The following is a 23,200-nucleotide window of genomic DNA, read 5'->3' as shown; positions in this document are numbered from 1 at the left end:
ACGAATAGTGTCATTTCGAAAGATATTTACTTTAGAAAAAAAGTTTAAAATCTGTTTTGTGCTCTCAAAATTTTTAAAGAAAACATGAACTCTATAAAACAGGAAATGAAACACATGATAATGAGGTGATAAACTGAATTGGAAAAGGAGCTGGCAGAGTTAAGAATTCAAAGAAATTCACCATGGACCAGGAAAAAAATCTAGCTAAGCTTTTATTGGCAAGTGTAAAGGCATTATTCTACCATTTTCAAAATATAAGAAAACAACCCTTGCTGTGGTTTGTGTGCTGCTAATGGACAGTTATGCTCTCACATTCTTGCCCAGTTGTGAACAGAGTAGGATCATATCCTGTCAGTAGGAGGTGAGGATTCCTGTCAAGAGAACGGCTATTCTGATGTCAAATCCTGAAAAAGAGAAAGATTCTAAAATGAGAAAAAGAAAAAAAGGATTTGGAAGGCGAGCCTTAAACAGGAAGAAGAGGGAATTAATTTCTTTCTCTGTCTGAAGCTCATTCTCTTGAGCCTGGAATCCCAAGTCCCAATGCACTCAATATGTTTCCAAAAGATAAGGGAACAATGGTATCTGCCATATGGAAGCAGGTTAGGGACGGAGTTAGGGAGTTCATGAGTTAGTCGTAGAATAGTACCTAGCACATAGTAAACACTTGGTAGGTATTGGCTATCATCACCACCACATATTATTCTGTGTGATGTAATTACTATCCTTCAGCACAGTATCATTACTAAGACACCTTAGACTCAGCTGGGATTCAGAGATTTAAGGGGAGGCTGTGCACTTGGTCTGAAAGGCTGGCGGGTGGGGGTGGGGGGGGGGGAGATTTCCCTCCCTCTCAGAGGCCACTGTTGGTCGGGGGGATTAGTCCTAGTTCTAAGGAAAAGGGAAGCAAAGTAAGGACAAGAAACCCAAACCTCACGGCTCTCCATGACAGCCATCCCTCTCAATGTGGAGTTAGGAAGGATGTTTATTAAGTTACCCTCAAAGGAAGAAAATATCAGGCTGGCTTCATATTTTTCCATAACATATTACATTTCAGAAAACACTAGAACATCTGTAGACTACTGAGGATTAAATGTTTAAGTCAAGAACTCCACAGTAAGCCATATTTCATTCATAAGTGAAGGAAATTTGAAAGGCATTCTCAATTATGCAAAAATCAACATACCCGCAAAACCTTCTTTAAAGAAAAATGTATTTAACCGAAGGAGAAATAATTTTAAAAAATAATTTAAGCCCGGCCAGTGTGGCTCAGTGCTTGATCATCGACCCATGAACCAAGAGGTCACTGATTCAATTCCCAGTCAGGGCACATGCCCTGGTTGCAGTTGTGGGCTCGATCCCAAGTAGGGGGCATGTAGGAGGTAGCTGATCAATGATGTTTCTCTCATAGATGTTTTTATCCCTCTCCTTTTCTCTTCCTCTAAAAATTAATAAAAACATTTTTTTAAAAAAACGCATATCCAAATACCTAAGCATTAGATTGAGATCCTATTTAAAAAAACAAAAACAAAACAGAATTCAAAAAGGTAAAATATGAAAAAGGCTGGTGATGAATACTGAAGATATTAAGTATAAAATCAATCAAACAAAACTACAGTATGTATAGTTACCAACAGAATACAAGTGTCATAAATAATTCTTAACACATTGTAATTTTTTAAAATTGAGGTTTAAAACTCCAGATTATACTAACATAAACTTGGGAACTGTGTGAGGTGGAGGGAGTCAGGGAGGAGAAATATGAGAAAGTAGAAGGCTCCAATATTCTTAATGTACAAAGATATTATTTTAGTCTTTATGTTAATACTTAGAAAAACTGCAAGTGTTATTTTAAAACAAAATGTATGCCTTCCAAAGTATTAAGGGGGAAAAGTAAGAAATATACAGTCAATATAGAAAACCAGATACACAAAATAAGAGGGAAGAATCATTAAACCAAACCAAAATATTTAATTTTATTGATATAAAATATAACATGCAACAAAGACATAATATGAATCATTTTGTACTGAAAAAGTAGGCATTGGACCATATATATAGCCCTCAGAAATATAAGGAGATATGAAAAAAAAAACCAGTAGTAGTGAGAGTCTTTAATAAGCCTTCTTCAGTTCTTGACAAATAAATAGAATACAAAAACATAGAGGACCTGAATACAATTTGTAAGTCTGACTTAGTGGATATGTAATGGAGTATTAAATTAATATTTCCTATATCATAGACACAATGACTGCCCCTTGCCCAGAGAAGTTTGAAGACTTGGATAAGTGTTTTTTGTGAACTAAATTTTTCACCACAGTTTTATTTTATTATAACAACCAAGCAAACAGAAAAAGCAGACTAGTGAAATAAATCATGGTAATCATATGATGGATGTCACTGAGTCAATAAAAATCTTCAGCATGAGAAAATGCTCACGATATATTTCTAAGTATATGGCAAAATATGTTGCGCATTGAACCCATTTTGGGGAAAATGAAAAAGTATGTGTGCCTGGGTATGAGTGCGGAACTGAGTAATCAAGAAAGATTAAGAATGAATATCCCAAATTTTAAAAATACGCCAGAAAAGCCAGCCAGCATGGCTCAGTTGTTGAGCATCGATCTATGAACCAGGAGGTCAGGGTTTGATTCCCAGTCAGGGGACATGTCCAAGTTCGGGTTTGACCCCCAGTGTGGGGCGTGCAGGAGGCAGCAGATCAATGATTCTCTCTCACCATTGATGATTCTCTCTCTCCCTCTTCCTTCCTCCTTGAAATCAATAATAAAAAAAAATACATCTTTTAAAAATACGCCAGTATTGGGCTCCTTTGTGACCATCTTACTGTAGCCATGGTGGTAAATCACACTTAGTGATAAAGGTGGGGGCTTCTCTAAAATGAGGGAAAGTTCTCACTGGTAGCATCCCGAGCAGAGGTTAGTCCTGGAGCAAGAAGTGGTGGGGAGGCAGGGAGAGGTTTGGGCCCTGCCCAGGCTCGGAGGGGGGGACACCCAAAGGTAAGTGTTGAGAAGTGCAGGAAGTTCTTATGGAAGGACATGCACATCTTTTACTTTTATGTATGACTTTCAATCTATATATTCAATTTTAAATTTTCTATTATTCTTCCCTTTTGTTCACAAATTATATGGATCAAATTAATTCTGTAGAAGAATCATATTAGTAAGGAATCCTCTGAGTTTTAATAAATGGGGGAAAGTTTAATGTTATATATTTTAAATATGCCTCTAAGTCTTTCCAACTTTAAGAGGTATATAATCACCAGTCTTTTTATTTCCTTTTAAAAAATTCTTTGTTGTTGAAAGTATTACATATGTCTCCTTTAATCAGTCTTTTTATTTCAATGTGAATAATTGGCAACCACCAATTTTAAATATACATTTAAACTGATTAATAATAAAGGAAAACTCTGAATGGAAATTCATAATAGTAATAATGGGTAAAATTATTGCATACTTACTAGAAAGCACTTAGTTTTCGTAAAGTTTTAAGTATACTACTTATTTATTCCTCGTAATAACTTTATGAAATAAGCTACTATTACTTATCCCTCTTTTTAAGATGAGGAAAATAAGGTGCAGAGAGTGAAGTTGCTTGCACAGGGATACATAACTATTTAAAGCTTCATTCCTCAGGAATTGGCGGTGAGAACAGCCAAGCAGTTGATTCAGAGTGAACTCTAGCTTCGCTGAACCAATCAAGGTCCAGGACAGGGCATCCTAAGTGCCTACCAGGTGAGCACCAAGGTCGGCAGATCCAAAATGAGGCTGTAGCCTGGCGAGCGTGGCTCAGTAGTTGAGTTTCGACCTATGAGCCAGTAGGTCACGGTTCGATTCCCAGTCAGGGCGCATGAGAGATCTTCAAAGTGTAATATTTCGTTTGTGCATTAACACATCATTCCTTTTCATCCGTAGTACAAAGAATGCAGCACTCCAGGTGCGGTCTGATGAGTACCTAGTACGACATTATCCCTCCCTTGCTGGAGATGGAGGGCTTTGTTGTTGTTATCACACCAGAAATTTACTTGGTTAGCTAGATTTGCTAAAAATCCCACCTGCCTTTCCACTCTTCCCTCACCTTATTTGTGCCATTGTTTGTGGAGCCAAGTGTAAGTTGTGACATTTAGAACACAATGCCTGGCTTATGGTCTCATTATAATAATCATTATTAACTTCATCTTATTAGCTATGACCACTCTGGCCATTACAAAGAGGAATTACCACTTAAAATAAGATGTTAGGTCAGGCCCCACCTCCTTCAGCCTCAGAAATGAAATACTACCTTGCATTACCTCGGCTTCTGGATTTTCAAACCACCGCGTCTTATCTCCCCTAGCCGTTCAGACAGGCTACCTCCAATTAAGCCCCGCCTCCAGAACGGTGTCTGCCTGGCCCCGCCCCGTCCCCTAGGCAACCCGCGCCCGTCCCGCCCACTCCTGGACGGAGCAGCAGTCGGTGTCGTCGCTGATTGGCTGGCTCGGGCGCAGCTTGATGGCGTCAGGCTGAGCGGCCTCAGTCCCTGCCGACGCCCGGGGCGAAGGCCACAGAGGTAAGGGGCTGGGCAGCCCGAGCTGCTGCGGTCGCGGGGAGCGGGCAATGGAGGCACGCGCTCTCCCCGCACGTCACCATGAGTTTCCTAATAGACTCCAGCATCATGATTACCTCCCAGGTGAGCCCCGCCTCCTGCCCGGGCCCCCGGCCTCACTTTTCCGACCACAGAGTCGTCTCCTTGCGGCTCAGCGGTGCGGGCTGGCCGGTGTCTCGCCGCCTGCGCCGCCAGGACCGTGCGCGGAGCTCGGGGAGGGCTGGGGGTTTGCTGCGTCCGGCTGTCCGCCCTTGTTGTCGAGAGGCGGCCTGCGGCAGTCGCACCTCACCCAGCCTCCAGCCACTCTCCCTGCCCCCCACTTTCCTGTCCGGTTTTGGAAGGGGTCGGCGGCCTCAGAGAGAAGGGAGCGGTCCCCGAAACTCCCGACTGCGCCCCTGACCCATGAATCCGGGAAGGTGTGGTTGGTTCCGGCGCCCTGCGCGGCGGGCCAATCGGAGCCGGCTCCTGGGGACACGTGGGCGCTGCTGGTTCGCTGTCAAACGCTGGATCCCAGTGTGGACGCTATCACTGGAGAGATCCCCAAAGTGCTAGGTTCTTTGGACGAGAACACAGCATCCATCCTCTCTTGGCTGCCCGCGCTGTTCGGGTCCTGTCTGGTTCGTAGCTGGATCCCCCTCAGGTGCAAGCACTCAGTAAGCATTTGTTGGCCAATATTTGGAGAAGCTCGCACATCCTCCCCTCCCTGGTTTTCCAGTAATTTAAACTACCTTTTATTTTTTTATGCTTCTCTTGGATTTATTGGGGTGACTTTGCTTAATAAAATTATATACGTTCCAGGTGTGCAATTCTATAATGTATCATCTGTATACTGTATTGTGTATCCATCACCCTAAGTCAGGCCTCTCCATCACCATTTCTTCCCCCTGTACCTCCTTCTACCCCACCCCACCCCACCCCACTTTTCCTCTGGTAATCACCATACTGTTGTCTGAGTCTATGAGGGTTTTCTGGTTTGTTTTGTTTCGTTGGGTGTGTGTGTGTTTTGCTTAATTCCTTCAGTTTTTTCACCCAGGCCCACGACCCCCTTCCCTCTGACAGCTGTTAGCCTGTTTGTTCTCTATGAGTTTTTTCTAGTATTTTGCTTGTTAGTATTATTTTGTTCATTCGATTCCACATATGAGTGAGATCATATGGCACCTGCCTTTCTCTGACTGGCTTATTTCGCTTAGCACGGTGCTGTATAGGTCCCTCCCAGGGGTCCTCAAACTTTTTAAACAGGGGGCCAGTTCACTGTCCCTCAGACCGTTGGAGGGCCAGACTATAGTTTAAAAAAAAACAAACTATGAACAAATTCCTATGCACACTGCACATATCTTATTTTGAAGTAAAAAAACAAAACGGGAACAAATACAATATTTGTATTTGCATGTGGCCCGCTGGCCGTAGTTTGAGGACCCCTGCTCCATGCTGTTGCAAAAGGCACTATTCCATGGTGTAGATGTGTCACAGCTGTTTGTTATTCACTCATCTACTGATGGACACTCAGGCTGCTTCCAAATCTTGGCTGTTGTAAATGACGCTGCAATGAACATAGGGCTGCATATATTCTTTTGAGTTAATGTTTCAGGCTTCTTCAGATAAATTCCCAGACGTGGAATCATGAGGCAGTTTCATTTTTAATTTTTTGAGGTGAACTCCATACCGCTTTCCACAGTGGCTGCACCAGTCAGCCTTCCCACCCACAGTGCAGGAGGGTTTTCTCTGAATCCTCCCAGCACTTGTTGTTTGTGGGTTTATTGAGGATCGCCATTCTGACAGGTGTGAGTGATAGCTCATTGTGGTTTTAATGTCCATTTCTCTGGTGACTAGTGATGTTGAGTATCTTTTTATATGTGTGTCGGCCATCTGTATATCCTCTTTGGAGAAGTGTCCATTCAGCTCCTTTGCCCATTTTTTAATTGCATTGTTTGTTTTTGGTGTTGAGTTTTATAAGTTCCTCATAAATTTTGGATAGTAACCCCTTATCAGATGTATCATAGGTAAATATATTCTTCCGCTCAGTGGGTTGTCTTTTCATTTTGTTGATGGTTTTCTCTGCTGTGCAAAAACTTTAATGGATGTAGTCCTATTTGTTTATTTTTTTTCTTTTGTTTCCTTTGCCCCAGGCAATGTATCAAAAAAAATGTTGCTATCAGAAATGTCTGAGATCTTACTGCCTCTGTTTTCTTCTAGGATTTTTATGGCTTCAAGTCTTACATTGTAGTTGTTTATCCATATTGAATTTATTCTTGTGTATGGTTTAAGATGGGGTCTAGTTTCATTTTTTTTTGCACATATCTGTTCAATTTTCCCAACACCATTTATTGAACAGACTGTCTTTACCCCATTGTATGTTCTTGCCTCTGTTGTGTTCCGTTGATCTATATGTCTGTTCTTAGGCCAGTATCGTGCTATTTTGATTACTATGGCCTTGTAGTATAGTTTGATATCAGGTCATAGAATTCCTCCAAATTTGTTCTTTCTCAAGATTGCTGTGGTTATTCAGGGTCTTTTGTGGTTCCATATACATTTTTGGAATATTGTTTCTAGTTTTGTGAAATACACCATTGGTATTTTCATAGGCATTGCATTGAATCTATAGGTTGCTTTGGGTAGTATGGACATTTTAATGGTGTTAATTCTTCCTATCCATGAGCAAGATATATGCTTCCAGTTATTTGTATCTTCTTCAGTTTCTTTCTACAATGTCTTATAATTTTCTGAGTACAAGTCTTTTACAGCCTAGGTTAAATTTATTCTTAGGTCTTTTGTTTGTTTGTTCTAATCCTTACCCAGGGATATGTTTTCCTTGATTTTTAAGAGAGAGGGGAACATCAGTGTGAAATAGAAACATCCAACAGCACAACCTAGGTATGTGCCCTGACCAGAAATCGAACCCACAGCCTTTTGATGTATGGGATGACAATCCAACAAACCAAGCCACCAAGCCAGGGCTTTTATTTTATTTTATTGATGTAATTGTAAATAGGATCATTTATTTCATTTGCCTTTCTGATAGTTCATTGTTGATGTATAAAAATGCAACTAATTTCTGGATATTTATTTTGTACCCTGCTATTATACTGAATTCATCTATAAGTTCTGGTAGTTTATTTGGTGGAATCTTCAGGGTTCCCTACATATAGTATTGAGTCATCTGCAAATAATGACAGTTTTACTTCTTCCTTTCTATTTGGATGGCTTTTATTTCTTCCTCTTGTCTGATTGCAGTAGCTAGGACTTCCAATACTTATGTTGAATAAGAGTGAAGAAAGTGAGCATTTCTGTCTTGTTCCTGATCTTAAGGGAATGCTTGTAGTTTTTGCCCATTAAATATGATGTTGGCTGTAGGTTTGTCATATATGTTCCCTCTATTCCCACTTTGCTGAGAGTTTTTATCATAAATGGGTGCTGGATTTTATCAGATGCTTTTTTTGCATCTATTGATATGATCATGTGGTTTTTATCTTTCATTTTGTTTATGTGATGTTTTACATTTATTGATTTGCAGATATTGTACCAACCTTGCATCCCCCAAATAAATTCCACTTGATAATGGTGTATGATCTTTTTAATATATTGCTGGATCTGGTTTGTTAACATTTTGTTGAGGATTTCAACATCTGTGTTCATCAGGATATTGGCTTATAATTTTTTTTGTAGTATCTTTATCTGGTTTGGAATTAGGATAATGCTTGCCTTGTGAACTGAGCTTGGGAGTCTTCCCTTCTCTTGAATGTTTTTGAATAGTTTGAGAAGAATAACGTGTTAGTGCTTCTCTGAACATTTGGTTAAATTCACCTGTGAAGCCATTTGGTCCAGGGCTTTTGTCTGTGGGAAATTTTCTAATTACTGCTATAATTACACTAGTTGTAAATTGTCTGTCTGCATTCTCTGATTCTTCCTGACTCAGTTTTAGAACATTGTATGTTTCAAGAAATTTGTCTGTTTCATCCAGATTGTCCAATTTATTAGCATACAGTTGTTTATAATATTTTCTTTTATTGTTGACTGTATTACAGATGCCCCCCGTTTCCCCTCCTTTTCCCTCATCCTCCTATCCCCAACACGAACCCAGGCCTTCATCACACTATTGTCTGTGTCCATTGGCTATGCATATACAATACAGTGGGGCCTTGACTACGAGTGTCCCGACTAAGGAGTTTTTTGAGATACCAGCTGTCTCTCGGCCGATTTTTTGCATTGAGTTGATAGAGTAATTTGAGTTAACGAGCTCCTTAACGAGCTCGGTCTCTGAACGAATTAAACTCGTAAGTCAAGGCCCCACTGTATACACATATGTTATTTGGTTAATCTCTTCCAGTCTGCCCCACCCCCATCCATTCGGAGATATGTCACTCTGTTCCATGCATCCATGTCTCTGCACTATTTTGTTCGCTGGTTTATTTTGTTCAATAGATTCCAATATAAGTGAGATCATGTCATATTTGTCTTCCTCTGGCTGGCTTATTCCGATTAGCATAATAATCTCCAGATCCATTTATGCAGCCTCAAGGATAAAAGAGCCTTCTTTTTCATGGGCACATAATATTCCATGGTGTAAATGTACCACAGCTTTTTTTATCCACTCACCTGCTGATGGGCACTTGGGCTGTTTCCAGATCTTAGCTATCATAAATAGCACTGCTCTGAACATAGGGGTGCATATATTCTTTCTGATGGGTGTTGCAGGATTTTAGGATATACTGTATTCCCAGAAGTGGGATCGCTGGGTCAAACGACAGTTCCATTTTTAATTTTTTGAGGAAACTCTACACTGTTTTCCATGGTGGCTGCACCAGTCTGCATTCCCACCAGCAGTGCACTAGGGTTCCTTTTTCTCCACATCCGCTCCAGCACTTGTTTATTATTTACGGATGGTAGCCATTCTGGCAGGTGTGAGGTGATACCTCACTATAGTTTTAAGTTGCATCTCTCTGATGATTACTGAGGTTGAGCATTTTTCATATGTCTGTTGGCCGTCTGTATGTCCTCTTTGGAGAAGTGTCTATTCAAGTTCATTTTTTAATTGGATTATTTGTCTTCCTGGTGTTGAGTGGTATGAATTCTTTATATATTTTGGTTATTAACACCTTACCAAATGTATCATTGACAAATATATTCTCCTCTATAGTACTTTTCTTTTTCATTTTGTTGATGGCTTCTTTGGCTGTGCAGAAGCTTTTACCTTGATGTAGTCCCATTGGTTTATTTTCTCCTTTGTTTCTCTTGCCCTAGGAGATATGTGGTCAAAAATCCTACATGAGATGTCTGCGATTGTCCTACCTATGTTTTCTTCTAGGATTTTTATGGTTTTGTGACTTACATTTAAGTTTTTTACCCATTTTGAGTTTATTCTTGTGTATGGTGTAAGTGGGTGGTCTAGTTTCTTATTTTTGCATATACCTGTCTAATTTTCCCAACACCATTTATTGAAGACACTCTTTATTCCATTGTATACTCATGCCTCTTTTGTCAAATCTTAATTGACCATAATGGTGTGGGTTGATATCTGGGGTCTCTGTTCTATTCCATTGATCTGTATACCTATTCTTGTGCCAGTACCAGGCTGTTTTGATCATAATGGCTTTGTAGTATACTTTAATATCTGATACTGAGATCCCTCCAACTTTATTCTTCTTTCTCAAGATTGCTGAAGCTATTCGGGGTCTTTTTAGGTTCCATGTAAATTTTTGGAATAACTGTCCTAGATCTGTGAAATAGGCCATTGGTATTTTAATAGGTATTGTGTTGAATGAATAGATTGCTTTGGGTGGTATGGACATTTTAATGATGTTAATTCTTCCTATTCATGAACACGGTTTCCATTTGTTTGTATCTTCCTCTACTCATTTTTTCAATGTCCTATAGTTTCCCTGTAGTACAGGTCTTTTACCTCCTTGATTAAGTTTATTCCTAGGTATATTTTGTTGTTGTTGTTGTTGCAGTGGTAAATGGGATTGTCTTTTTGGCTTCCCTTTCTGAGAGTTCATTATTGGTGGATAAAAATGCCATCGAGCCCTGACCGATTTGGCTCAGTGGATAGAGCATCGGCCTGCGGACTGAAGAGTCCCGGGTTCGATTCCAGTCAAGGGCATGTACCTTGGTTGCAGGCACATCCCCAGTGGGGGGTGTGCAGGAGGCAGCTGATCGATGTTTCTCTCTCATCGATGTTTCTAACTCTCTATCCCTCTCCCTTCCTTTCTGTAAAAAATCAATAAAAAATATTTTTTAAAATGCCATCGATTTTTTGGGTGTTTATTTTGTATTCTGTTACTATGCCAAATTCATTTATTAAATCTAGTAGATTTTGGTGGAGACTTTGGGTTTTCTATGTACAATATCAATGACAGTTTTACCTCCTTCTTTCCAATTTGTATGCCTTTTATTTCTTCTCTGATCACTATGGCTACGACTTCCAGGACTATGTTGAATAAGAGTGATGAAAGCGGACATCCCTATGTTGTTCCTGATCTTAAGGGAAACACTTTTAGTTTCTGCCCATTGAGTATGATGTTTACTGTAGGTTTGTCCTATATAGCCTTTATTATGTTGAGGTATGATCCCTATATTCCCGCTTTGCTGAGATTTTTATAAATAAGTGCTGAATTTTGTCAAATGCTATTCTACATCCATTGATATGATCATGTGATTTTTATCCTTCATTTTGTTTATGTAATGTATCACTTTTATTGATTTGTGAATATTGCACAAGCCTTGCATCCTCAGAATAAATCCCACTTGATTATGGTGTACGATCTTTTTAATGTGTTGCTAGATCCCATTTGCTAATATCTTTTTGAGGAGTTTAGTATCTATGTTCATCAGGTATATTGGCCTATAATTTTCTTCCTTGTGGTGTCTTTATCTGGTTCTGGATTTAGAATATGTTGGCCTTGTAAAAAGAGCTTGGAAGTCTTCCTTCCTCTTGAATTCTTTGGAATAGTCTGAGGAGGGTAGGTGTGAGTTCTTTTTTGAACGTTTGGTGAGACTCCCGGGAGGCCATCCAGTCCAGGACTTTTGCTTGCTGGGTATTTTTTTATTTTTTGTATTACTGCTTCAATTACATTAATTGTTATTGGTCTATTCAGATTTTATGATTCTTTCTGATTGAGTTTTGGAATATTTTATGTTTCTAGGAATCTGTCCATTTCACCCAAGTTGTCCAAATTTTTGGGATATAGTTGTTCACAGTGTTTTCTTACAATTCTTTGTATTTCTGTGGTGTCCGTTGTTACTTCACCTCTTTCATTTCTGTTTTTATTTGGGTCCTCTTTGTTTCTTCATGAGTCTGACTAAAGGTTCATCAATTTTATTGTCTTTTCCAATGACCAGTTCTTGGTTTTGTTGATCTTTTGTATTATTATTTTAGTCTTTTTGTCATTTATTTCTGCTCTGATCTTTATTATATTCTTCCCTCTGCTTCCTCTGAGCTTCTCTTGTTGTTCTCTAATTCTTTTAGTTGTAGTGTTAGATAATTTATTGGAAATATTTCTTATTTCTTGAGTTAGACCTATAATGCTATGAACTCCCTTCTCAGGACTGCTTTCACTGTATCCCAAAGATTTTGGATTGTTTTGTGTTCATTTTCATTGTTTCCAGGAAGTTTTTAATTTCCTCCTTTATGTCATTGCTAACCCATTCATTGTTTAGTGACATGCTATTTAGCCTCCATGTGTTTGGATGGTTTTAAGAGTTCTTATTGTAGTTGATTTCTAATTTCATACCATTGTGATCTGAGAAGATGATATGATTTCAAACTTCCTGAACTTATTTAAACTTATTTTGTGTCCTTACATGTGGTCTGTCTTTAAGAATGTTCCATGTGCACTTAAGAAGAATGTATATTCTGCTGCTTTGGGATGACATGTTCTGTAAATATCAATTAAATCTATCGGATCTAGTGTGTTATTTAATATCACTGTTTCCTTGTTGGGTTTTTGTCTAGAAGATTTATCCAGTGATGATAATGGGGTATTAAAGTCCCCTACTATGACTGTATTGCTATCAATCTCTCCCTTAAAGATCTCTAAGAGTGTTTGTTTATATATATATATTAAGGGCTCTTATATTGGATGCATATATGTTTACCATGTTTATATCCTCTTGTTGGATCTATCCCTTTAGTATTATGTAGTAACCTTCTTTGTCTGTTGTTATAGCTTTTGTTTTAAAGTCTATTTTGTCAGATATAAGAAAAATGACAATATTTAAATAGCTCTTTTTACTCAATGTAGAAATAAAGATGTCAGTGAGGAAATTGGCATTGCATGTAGCCTCTAAGACTTTTTTTTTGTCTAAAGTTTTACATATGTTTCCTTTTTCCCCAGTTGACCCCCTTCATCCCCCCACCTCTAAGATTTTTAACATGGATGTAATTGATTGGTAGGTTGAACCAAGAAAGTGGCTTTCTGATATTTTATGCCCTTTAATACTTTAACTTTCACACATTGCATTTCACATGCAGCATTAAATTCTTAAACCTGTTCTTACAAATGAGAAACAAAGACCCAAAGAATTCATTGCATGAAATGTTCTATATCCACATATTTATGTGGCTTCTTCATCATTATTTAGGTATCAGTAAAAATGTCACATTGTAAAGGCTTTACCTGACTCCCCGACCCCTATCAAAGTAGTCTCTATTCCAGCCACCTACTATCTCATTTCACTGCTTATTTTTATTCTTTTAAATACGTTTTTATTTATTTCAGAGAGGAAAGGAGAGGGGGAGAGAGATAGAAACATCAATGATGAGAGAGATTCATTGGTCGCTGCCTCCTGCACGCCCCACACTGGGGATCAAGCCCATAACCCAGGCATGTGCCCTGACTGGGAATCAAACCGTGACCTCCTGGTTCAGAGGTCAATGCTCAACCACTGAGCCACGCCAGCCGGGCTCATTTCCCTGTTTTAATTTTTTCTTAGCATCTATCACTATTGTTTGTGTTTTTGTTAAATGTAAACTCCATGAGGTCCAGGGTGTTCTCTTTCTTGTTCTCTGCTGTAGTCCCTAACATCTAGATCAGTTGCTGATAGTAGAGGCCCAGTAAATATTTACTTAGTCAACGCCCCTGTCTAGAGAGATGCGGTTACCTTAGAGACACCTGCCCCTCGTTTTTCCTGATTTATATGAACTGAGAGACTTATTTGAAATGAAAATCTGAAATTACAGGTCATAAATTAATGAAGCTAGTCAGCCTCAGGTAACATCTTGGTGTAGAGATGTTCACCATGTCACAGGATAAAGTTCAGATTCTTAATATGGCTTCAGTCTTATGAAGAAACCCAGCTCTTACCTCTCCCGCCTTGGCTCTCACCATTTTTCACTTCACCTTATACTGTAGCCCTCTACTTCCTTAACCTTCAGATTTCCCATTTGTTCTCTTCCTGGACCTTCCACCCATACCCCCACCTCCCTCTCCTGGCTGACTCCTTCAGATTTCCCGTTTGTTCTCTTCCTGGACCTTCCACCCATACCCCCCACCTCCCTCTCCTGGCTGACTCCTTCAGATTTCAGCATGAACATCCAAGAAGCCTCTCCTGGATTTGACTACACGTCCCTATACATGACTCCATAGTACCCTACAGCCTTTCCTTGTAGCACAATTACATGTTCACACTGTTTTGTAATCACTTGTCTGTCTCTTCCATAGACGATAAACTCCTTCAGAGCAGGCCACTGTCCTGTTCCTGGGACCTGGCACATAGTAGACACTAATAAATATTTGTTAAGTGAATAAAATGGTAAATAAATGATCCAAGAAAGGGGTCTTTTTCAGGCAGTTCTTTAATAACCAGCTTTTTAAATTTTTTTAATCTGGAACTAATTTTCCATGTAGGAGTGATTTTGTTAATAAAAGCAACTGTTATCTAGCTCACGTTTTGAGCCTTCTATGCAGTCATAAGACTTATCAGTTCCAAAGTCCCAAGGTCAAGACTGTACAATTTTTAAAATATTAACCCTCTTTTTTGAGTAAGAAGCTGTGCACCTTTTATTTGCACAACTGTTTGAAAATCCTTTTTTTCTTTCTGCTTGTTTTTTAGATTCTCTATAATTTTACCAGAATTTATATTTATCTTGGACTTAACTCTCCAGTTGCCATTATTGTTATTATTATTAATAATAATATTCTTATTAGTTGGGTAAAAGTCTTAAGCTTTTTTGTCATTGTGAAAAGAGCCCACAAAGAAATATTAAAGGTATAGATTTCTTTTTCTTTGTCTTCCATTTCCCATCTTTTCATATTTATTTTCATTTGTGCTTGTTTTCTTTTTCTTGTTTAAAGATCCATTTCAGGGTGCTTTTAGTGTTATATATTATCTTTTTTATCATCTATCTTCATCATACCACTCCCAGTCCTAAATGCCTAACTCCCCCAACTTCAGACATGACTTCATAAGTCCTCTGAACTTTCAATTTAAATGTCTTCTCGTAATAATTTATAATAGCCAAAGAGTCTCCTGGGTAGTAGGTATTTTCTCCTAATCTGTTCACCCCTCTTCTTCTCTGTCTGGATTCATATTTCGAAACTGTTTTCTCATACCTCCTTGTTTCTTTACCTACATACAAAACGCCACACTTGGGTCACTGCTGTAGTTTGTCCATTATTCATTCAGGGCCTGAGGGCTGATGTAGAAAGTCATGCAGTTGTGCAGCTTGCCAGTGCCATGAGTGTAAGGACACTGAATCGTGGTGTGTTTTTCTTGACCTCAATTAGCTACTTGCTCCATTCCCCTCATAATTTCTCTGAGTCTCTATCTCTCTTCCAAGTCCTTTTTTTCCATCCTCACCTCTGGTACTCTTAGCGGATGACCTTACCTCCTGCTTTATCAATAAGAGTGAGGTCAAAGGTGTGATCGCCTTCTACTTCCTCCCTCTTAACCAGGCAGTTACCTATGTCCACAGCCATTCCCCACCCCTGTCTTCCACGTCAGAAAGTCAGGTGCTCCCTGCACCTACTGAAGACCATTTTCTCCACCTGTGCCTCTGATCGTGGAGCAGCTAATTGTGAAATGGTTAAAAGCACACGCTTTTAGACTCTGTCACACAGAGTTCAGATTGAATCCTGATTCTGACACCTTTTGTAAATGGATTAACTTTTGTAAGACTCAACTTTCTCTGAAATGAGGACAATCAAACCTGTCTTACCAGGTTTTCCTGATGTAATGGCTTTACAACACTAAGCACTTAGAGTTCCTGGAATGTACTAAATGATCAATAAAGGATAGCTACTGCTAATGATAAATTAATAACATCATCAACTCGGCCCGTTACCGGAAAGGGGACCTGGCCTGAGCGGGGCTGCCTGGGCCCACAGGGTCGTGTGCGGGTTCTGGGCTTTGTGCAGGGAACGTTTCCCAGCCCGAGTCCAGGTGAAATTTGGAGGATGTTCATTAAAGCTGGGGACAGTGGAACAGGAAGGGCTGGGGAAGTGAGCTCACCAAGACGTCCTTGGACAGGTTCGGGGGTTTGCTCAGGGTGAACTGCCACTGCCCGTTTCTGCCCTGGTTACAAGCCTCGTGGGGTCCCTTAGTTTAGGAGATGCATGCCTGTGGCGGGAGAGGGCGAGTTAAGGTGCAGGCGTGCTCCTGGGAGAGAGTGTGTGCACTAGACCTTTGGTTTGAGGGGTTTTAAAGGCTGGGCATTTAGGGGAGGATCTCAATAGACTGTTCACCAGCTTTATGCTGATGAACCAAAATGAGGTTTGTTCTCTTAACTTCATCTGTCCTTGGTTGTGGTTGGCAAGTGGCACTAATTGGATTTCTGATATCTGTCTCCCTGAGTGAGGTGATTGAAGCTATTTACCCTCTGGTTGGGGAGAAGTACAATCCATCCATATATAAAAAGCCTAAGTGACCAAACGACCAGTGGACTGGTTGCTATGATGCGCACTGACCACCAGGAGGCAGATGCTCAATGCAGGAGCTGCCCCCTGGTGGTCAGTGCGCTCCCACAGGGGGAGCAACACTCAGCCAGAAGTCGGGCTAAGCTGTCAGTCGGACATCCCCCAAGGGCTCCCAGACTGCAAGAGAGTGCACGCTGGGCGGAGGGGACACCCCCCCGCCCCCCCCCCCCCCCCCCCCAGTGCACAAATTTTGTGATCCGGGCCTCTAGTTTACTCATAAGTGTCCCTGGTTTAGGGAAGACAGGATTTACTAAATGGCTGCAAACTGCTGTTTAACTGTCTGTTTCCCTATTCTGCTTGTCCTTGCTACTGGCCTGTCTCAGTCCTCTGTGTCCCATCAGTTCCTTCTGTTTGTTTATCCTCCTGGCTGTGAACTTTCCCTTATCCCGCTCTCTTCTCTGGGCTCCTACCTAATGTTTTCTCTCTTCTGTGGCTCTCCCTCGGGTAATCTGTGCTTATGGTCTCTGTCGCCTCATCCTGGCCTGCTAGTTTGGTTCCTGCCTCCATCTCACTATTCAGTCTGTTTTCCTTAAGGTCAGCACTGACCTCCGAGTTCCCGAATCCTGTGAACACTTTCCAGTCCTGCTTCATTTAATATGTCTTCAAACTCTATTCCTTGGGTTTGAGGATACCACACCCTCCTGGTGGCGGTTGTTTCTCTGACCAGTCCTCTCCTTCCTGGTCTCTTTCCATCCCTGCCCTCTAGTGCCTTCTTGTCATATTGCTCCCTCCCTCTACATACTCTTCCTGGTGGCTTCGCTGCTTTGGTGGTTTCAACTCAGGTGTATCTCAGCCCTGTGCTCACACTCTGTCCTTTATGTTGACCTGGATGGCCCTTAGGCACTTAGCGTTTCTAAAAGTGAACTGCTCATCTTCCCATCCCCCACCCCCATTCCCAAACCTTTTCTTCCTCCAATCTTGTTTGTGTAAATTGTGCGCCTCACTCATCCTTGATTCCTCCCTGCTGATTTTACCTTCCAAGTGCTCCTTAAATCTGTTGCCTCCTCTCCACCAGTGTCTTAATTCAGATCTTTATCAGCTCTCTTCTGCAACAACCTCCTGTAGGTTTCTCTTTCTACAGTGTTTCTTTCAAATGTATCTTCAGTGTAGCCACCCCAGTGCTCCGTATAAGACCAGCCGAGCCGTGTCTTTTTCCCGCTGAAATGACTCCTCATCCTCTATAGACTATAATCCAAGGCCCTTAGGGCCTTCAGGGCCTCTCTCGCCTCGTTTTAACCACTTCGTTCTTTGAACTTTGCTTTCCAGCCATACCAAACCATGTGCCGTTCCCAGTATATGTCTTACTGTGTCTTACCTCTGTGTCTTTAATCGTGCTCTTTGCTCTCTGGAAAGAAATCCCTGTCCTCCTGCCCCCACCACCTGGCTTTTGCCTGCCTAATCCTTTTTCATCCTTTAGCAGAGTGATTTTTTTAATATTTTAGGAGTGATGGAAAACTTTGAATATGTGGTGAATACCTGAGAACCTCTCTTTGGAGAAAATGCATATAATCCCCAAATTTGCACATAATATCAGGTTTTTAACCCAAATTAAAACCTCCTTCAGTTAAGGTATTATCTTCTCCAGGAAAATCTGTCCTAACCCAATACAGACTGGTCTGGTCTCCCTTTTTCATATTCTTTTACCATACCATGTGCATATTTCCCTCACTGCATGTCCGATGTTACATTACAATTACTGATTTAGTGTATTTGCCACTGTACTTTGAGCTCCTTGAAGGTGATGACTATCTTGCTCATCTTTGTATCACCAGGACCTTGCACAGCACATGGGAATTATTACACAAAAATTAAGGTTGAATATTCCTAAAGAACAAACCGGCATTTAGCAAACATAGCAAACATTTATGGAGAGCCTGCTATGTGCATGCATTGTGCTGGGCACTGAGGATTCACAAGACAAACATGATCCTTGTCCTCACCGAACTTACAATCTAATATCTAAAAAAAAGTGTGTGTGTCTGTATGTACTTATTTTTTACTATGTGCAGTAAAAAAGTATGCTTCCACCTCTTCCCACCTCCCCTGTCATTCCTCCCCTCTATCACCAGCTTTTAGTTAATTATATTCTACTAGAGGCCTGGTGCACAAAATTCGTGCACTTGCGGGGGGGGGGGGGGGCGTCCCTCAGCCCGGCCTTTGCCCTCTCGCAGTCCGGGACCCCTCACTCCTTTCCACCCACCTGCTCGCTGCTCCTTAGCACCGCCACAGAGGTGGGAGAGGTCCCTGCCACTGCCGCTACGCTCGCCAGCCATGAGCCCAGCTTCTGGCTGAGCAGCGCTCCCCCTGTGGGAGCGCACTGACCACCAGGGGGCAGCTTCTGAATTGAGTGTCTGCCCCCTGGTCAGCGTGCATCATAGCAACCGGTCGTTCTGCCGTTCGGTCAGTTTGCATATTAGGGTTTTATTATGTAGGATTATGATTTTAGTTCTAGTATTTCTTTCTATGTTTAAATATCCTTTGTACTTTTATATATCTCTATATAACTTTATACCCTTAGATGTTCTTTTACATCTATTAGTTGACTTACCAGTTTTAATATTCTTCGGACTCATGTTATGAAAGATAAGTTAATCAGTACATTGAAGCGACTTTATATCTTCTCTCCCCTTATGTTTATCCAGCATTAATAGTGACATTATTTCTAAGTTGTTTTTTTACATATTTTTTTACTTATTTTTACATATTTTTAAGTTGTTTTCGACATGGGTCTGTGTTTTTAAAAATTTACCCTTGCCTCTAGTCTTTTTTTTTTCTAGTCGTTTGTGGTTTTCTAGTCGTTTTGTAGTTGACTGAAATTCTGTAGTTTTTCTTTTACTCCCCCTTTCCCTGTTCAAACTTTGTGCCTCACTGTCCCTGAGTAAAAGTAGCAAGAATATTAACAGCAACATTTATTGGGTACTTAGTGTGTGCCTGGCGCATTTATTATTTGTTTTTCTTTTTCTTCTTTTTAATTTAGCTTATACAACTTTATCATCAATAAGTGTTTGATTGTTTAAAAATTTCTCCCATCCCTGCTCTTCCCTCCCCTTTGGCAACCATCAGCTTGTTCTTTATAACTCTGCGTCTGTTTCTGTTTTGTTTGTTCATTTGTTTCGTTTAGATTTCACATGTAAGTGAAATCATGGCCTTGCCTCCTTCTTCCTGGTCTCTTTCCATTCCTGCCCTCTAGTGTCTTCTTGTCATATTGCTCCCTCACTCCACATGTACTAGTAGGTGAAATCATATAGTATTTGTCTCTGTCTGACTTTTTATCTTAGCATAATACCCTTTAGGTCCATCCATATTGCAAATGGCGAGATTTCATTCTTTTTCTTGTTGAGTAATATGAGAGAGTGAGAGAGATCATCTTTATCCATTTATCTACTGATACATAGTTAGTTTACTTCCATATTTTGGCTATTACTGGTAATGCTACAATGAACATACAGGTACATGTATCTTAAAGAATTAGTGTTTTTGTTTTCTTCAGATAAATACCAAGAAGTGAAATTGCTGTGTCGTATGGCAGCTCTGGTTTTTATTTTTTGAGGACTCTCCATACTGTTTTCCATAATGGCTGCACCCATGTACAATCCCACCGCTGTGCATGAGGGTTCCCTTTTTTCCACATCCTCAACAACACTGTCATTTCTTGATTTATTGATGGTGATCATTCTGACAGGTGTAAGCTGGTATCTCATTGTGGTTTTAATTTGCATTTCTCTGATGATTAGTGATGTTGAGCATGTTTTCATATGTCTGTTGGCCATCTGTATGTACTCTTGGGATAAATGTCTATTCAGGTCCTTTGCCATTTTTTAATTGGATTGTATGGGGTTTTTGGTATTAGATTTTATAAGTGCCTTATATTTTTTGCATATTAACCCCTAATTGGGTGTATCCTATCCTGTTGGTATGATGTCTTTTCATTTTGTTGATAATTTCCTTCACTGTGCAAAACTTTTTAGTTTGGTATTTTGATGTTTTGTTGAGAGTATTTTAATCATAAATGGATATTGAATAAAAATGTATGTATTTAAATTAGACATTGAAAAAATGTATAGTAAGTGCTTTGATAAGGGAAGTAGGGATAGAATAGGGATCGTATAAAAAGAGCAACTTGTTTTTATGTAGGAGAAGGCCTTCCAGAGATATATGGAGACCTGGAGGGTACGTAGGAGGGAACTGGAGAGAGTCTGCAAAGGTCTTGATATGAAGCAGTGTTGTATCTAAGAGCCTAAGGCAGCTCCATGTGGCTGAAGCTAGGACTTTGGTGGGTAGGAGCAGCACAACAAGAGGAGGAGTCTCCGTTAAACTGTGCCCAAGAGTTCGCCCTTGCTCCTCAATTCATTGGGAGGCATAAAGAATTTTATTCTTCAAAAAAGTTCCTAGCCAGTATAAGAAAAGAGGAGTGTGCGAGAGAGAGAGAGAGAGAGAGAGAGAGAGAGAGTGTGTATGTGTGTAGAAGGTTCTATTTACTAGTGGAAAGCACACTAGCTTCCGAGCACTGAACAGAGCTGCCATGTGGCTACTGCCTCTGATGAACCAAACCGACAGAGTGGTATCATGCAATCGCTTGGATTTACACTGAGATGGAAACCATGTCATATGGATTAGGAGGATGGTACAGAAGCTAAGAAGGCCCCACGAGGGAAAACATAAAAAATATCACTCTTTCTACTACTTTTCTTTCTTTCTTTTTTTTATTAAATCTTTATTGTTCAGATTACATTTGTTCCTCTTCCCCCCCCCCCATAACTCCCCTCCTCCCAGTTCCCGCCCCACCCTCCGCCCTCACTCCCCACCCACTGTCCTCATCCATAGGTGCACGATTTTTGTCCAGTCTCTTCCCGCATCTCCACTCCCCTTTCCCCCCCAAGAATAGTCAGTCCATTCCCTTTCTATGTCCCTGATTCATTATAATCACCAGTTCATTCTGTACATCAGATTATTTATTCACTTGATTCTTAGATTCACTTGTTGATAGATGCATGTTTGTTGTTCATAATTTATATCTTTACCTTTTTCTTCTTCCTCTTCTTAAAGGATACCTTTCAGCATTTCGTATAATACCGGTTTAGTGGTGATGAACTCCTTTAGCTTTTCCTTATCTGTGAAGCTCTTTATCTGACCTTCAATTCTGAATGATAGCTTTGCTGGATAAAGTAATCTTGGTTGTAGGTTCTTGCTATTCATCACTTTGAATATTTCTTGCCATTCTCTTCTGGCCTGCAAAGTTTCTGTTGAGAAATCAGCTGACAGTCGTATGGGTATTCCCTTGTAGGTAACTGAGTCTCTTTCTCTTGCTGCTTTTAAGATTCTCTCTTTGTCTTTTGCTCTTGGCATTTTAATTATGATGTGTCTTGGTGTGGTCCTCTTTGGATTCCTTTTGTTTGGGGTTCTCTGCGCTTCTTGGACCTGTAAGTCCATTTCTTTCACCAGGTGGGGGAAGTTTTCTGCCATTATTTCTTCAAATAGGTTTTCAATATCTTGCTGTCTCTCATCTTCTGGCACCCCTATAATTCTGATGTTTGTACGCTTGAAGCTGTCCCAGAGGCTCCTTACACTGTCTTCGTATTTTCGGATTCTTTTTTCATTTTGCTTTTCCGGTTGGGTGTTTTTTGCTTCTTCGCATTTCAAATCTTTGACTTGATTCTTGCGCTCCTCTGGTCTGCTATTGGGTGTCTGTATAATATTCTTTATTTCAGTCAGTGTATGCTTAATTTCTAGTTGGTTCTTTATCACAGCATCGAGGGTCTCATTAGATTTCGTGAGGCTCTCATCAAGTTTATTGGCAGCTTCTATCACATTATTGCAAGCTCTCAAAATTGCGTTTTTTAGCTCTATATCTTCCATTTCTGTCATGTTTTTTTGTCTCCACATTTTTTATGCTTTCTTGGTGCACCCCCTTGTGGTCTTTGTGCGCAGTCTTGTTCTAGTTAAGCCTTGATTGTTGTAGTTAATACTAGAGGGATTTGACCACTAGGCCGACTGGCTGTGAGAATCACCTGTATCTGCAGTGGGAAAACTTCTGTCCTCTGGAGAGGTGCTAATCTAGCCTTTGCCTGAGGCTATCCGGCAAATGGCTCTGCGCAGGGCTTGGGCGGGGCGGGTCCCAGGGGATCAACAGGGCGGGCGGAGGGAGCAGTTATGGCTGCTCTCAGTCCCGTTCCCAGAGGCTCTGCTTCTCAGAACCCCAGCAACCGCTGCAAACCTCGGAGAGAAAGCTGCCCTCACGTTCCAACTGATGCCAGACAATCCCGCCTCTCCCTTTTGAGTCTGAGTCCCTAGAGACTCGCCCGGATCTGGAGCTCAGAGTCTGAGACTCCCTCCTGATTGAAAACGACAACCGCGCCCTCAGCCACCAGCCCGCTTTGTGCGCGCACCTCCGCACCTTTATATTTTCCACACTGCGCCTCCTCTGAGCCTCGGTATGCTGTTGTCTTTCCTTCTAGTTGAAGAGTCTCTCCTCAGCCAGCCTTCCTGTGGTTCTGAGTGATGTCCGTTCCGTCTTTTAGTTGTATTTTTGAAGTGGTTGTTTGTGGCAGCAATCTCCGGTGTTTACCTACGCCGCCATCTTGGTCTCTCCTCCCTACTTTTCTTTTTCTTTTTTAAATCTTAACTTCTTTCCCATGAAAAAAGTTTGTTGTTGTTTTTTTAAATACTTGCAAACAGGGATCATCTGTAAAACA

General features: G+C 40.7%; 1 protein-coding gene across 2 annotated transcripts in view; it reads left to right on the top strand.

Annotated features, from left to right (window-relative positions):
- Positions 1-4,529: 4,529 nt before the first annotated feature.
- The window catches only part of GPR89A (G protein-coupled receptor 89A), a 52,948-nt gene continuing 34,277 nt past the window's right edge, over positions 4,530-23,200 (top strand). Inside the window, exon 1 of one of the 2 annotated variants that reach the window (XM_070396835.1) lies at positions 4,530-4,683. In XM_070396835.1, the coding sequence (XP_070252936.1) occupies positions 4,642-4,683 (42 nt within the window). In that variant the 5' untranslated portion in view covers positions 4,530-4,641. The remainder of the gene's footprint in view (positions 4,684-23,200) is intronic. The other variant, XM_070396836.1, reaches the window with a different exon arrangement.

This window comes from Myotis yumanensis, unplaced genomic scaffold, assembly GCF_028538775.1.
Source record: "Myotis yumanensis isolate MYYU_CA2020_CCGP unplaced genomic scaffold, mMyoYum1.0.hap1 SCAF_17, whole genome shotgun sequence".
Taxonomy (NCBI): domain Eukaryota; kingdom Metazoa; phylum Chordata; class Mammalia; order Chiroptera; family Vespertilionidae; genus Myotis; species Myotis yumanensis.
The sequence above is the reverse complement of the archived record's forward strand: the minus strand, read 5'-3'. Positions and strand labels throughout refer to the sequence as shown.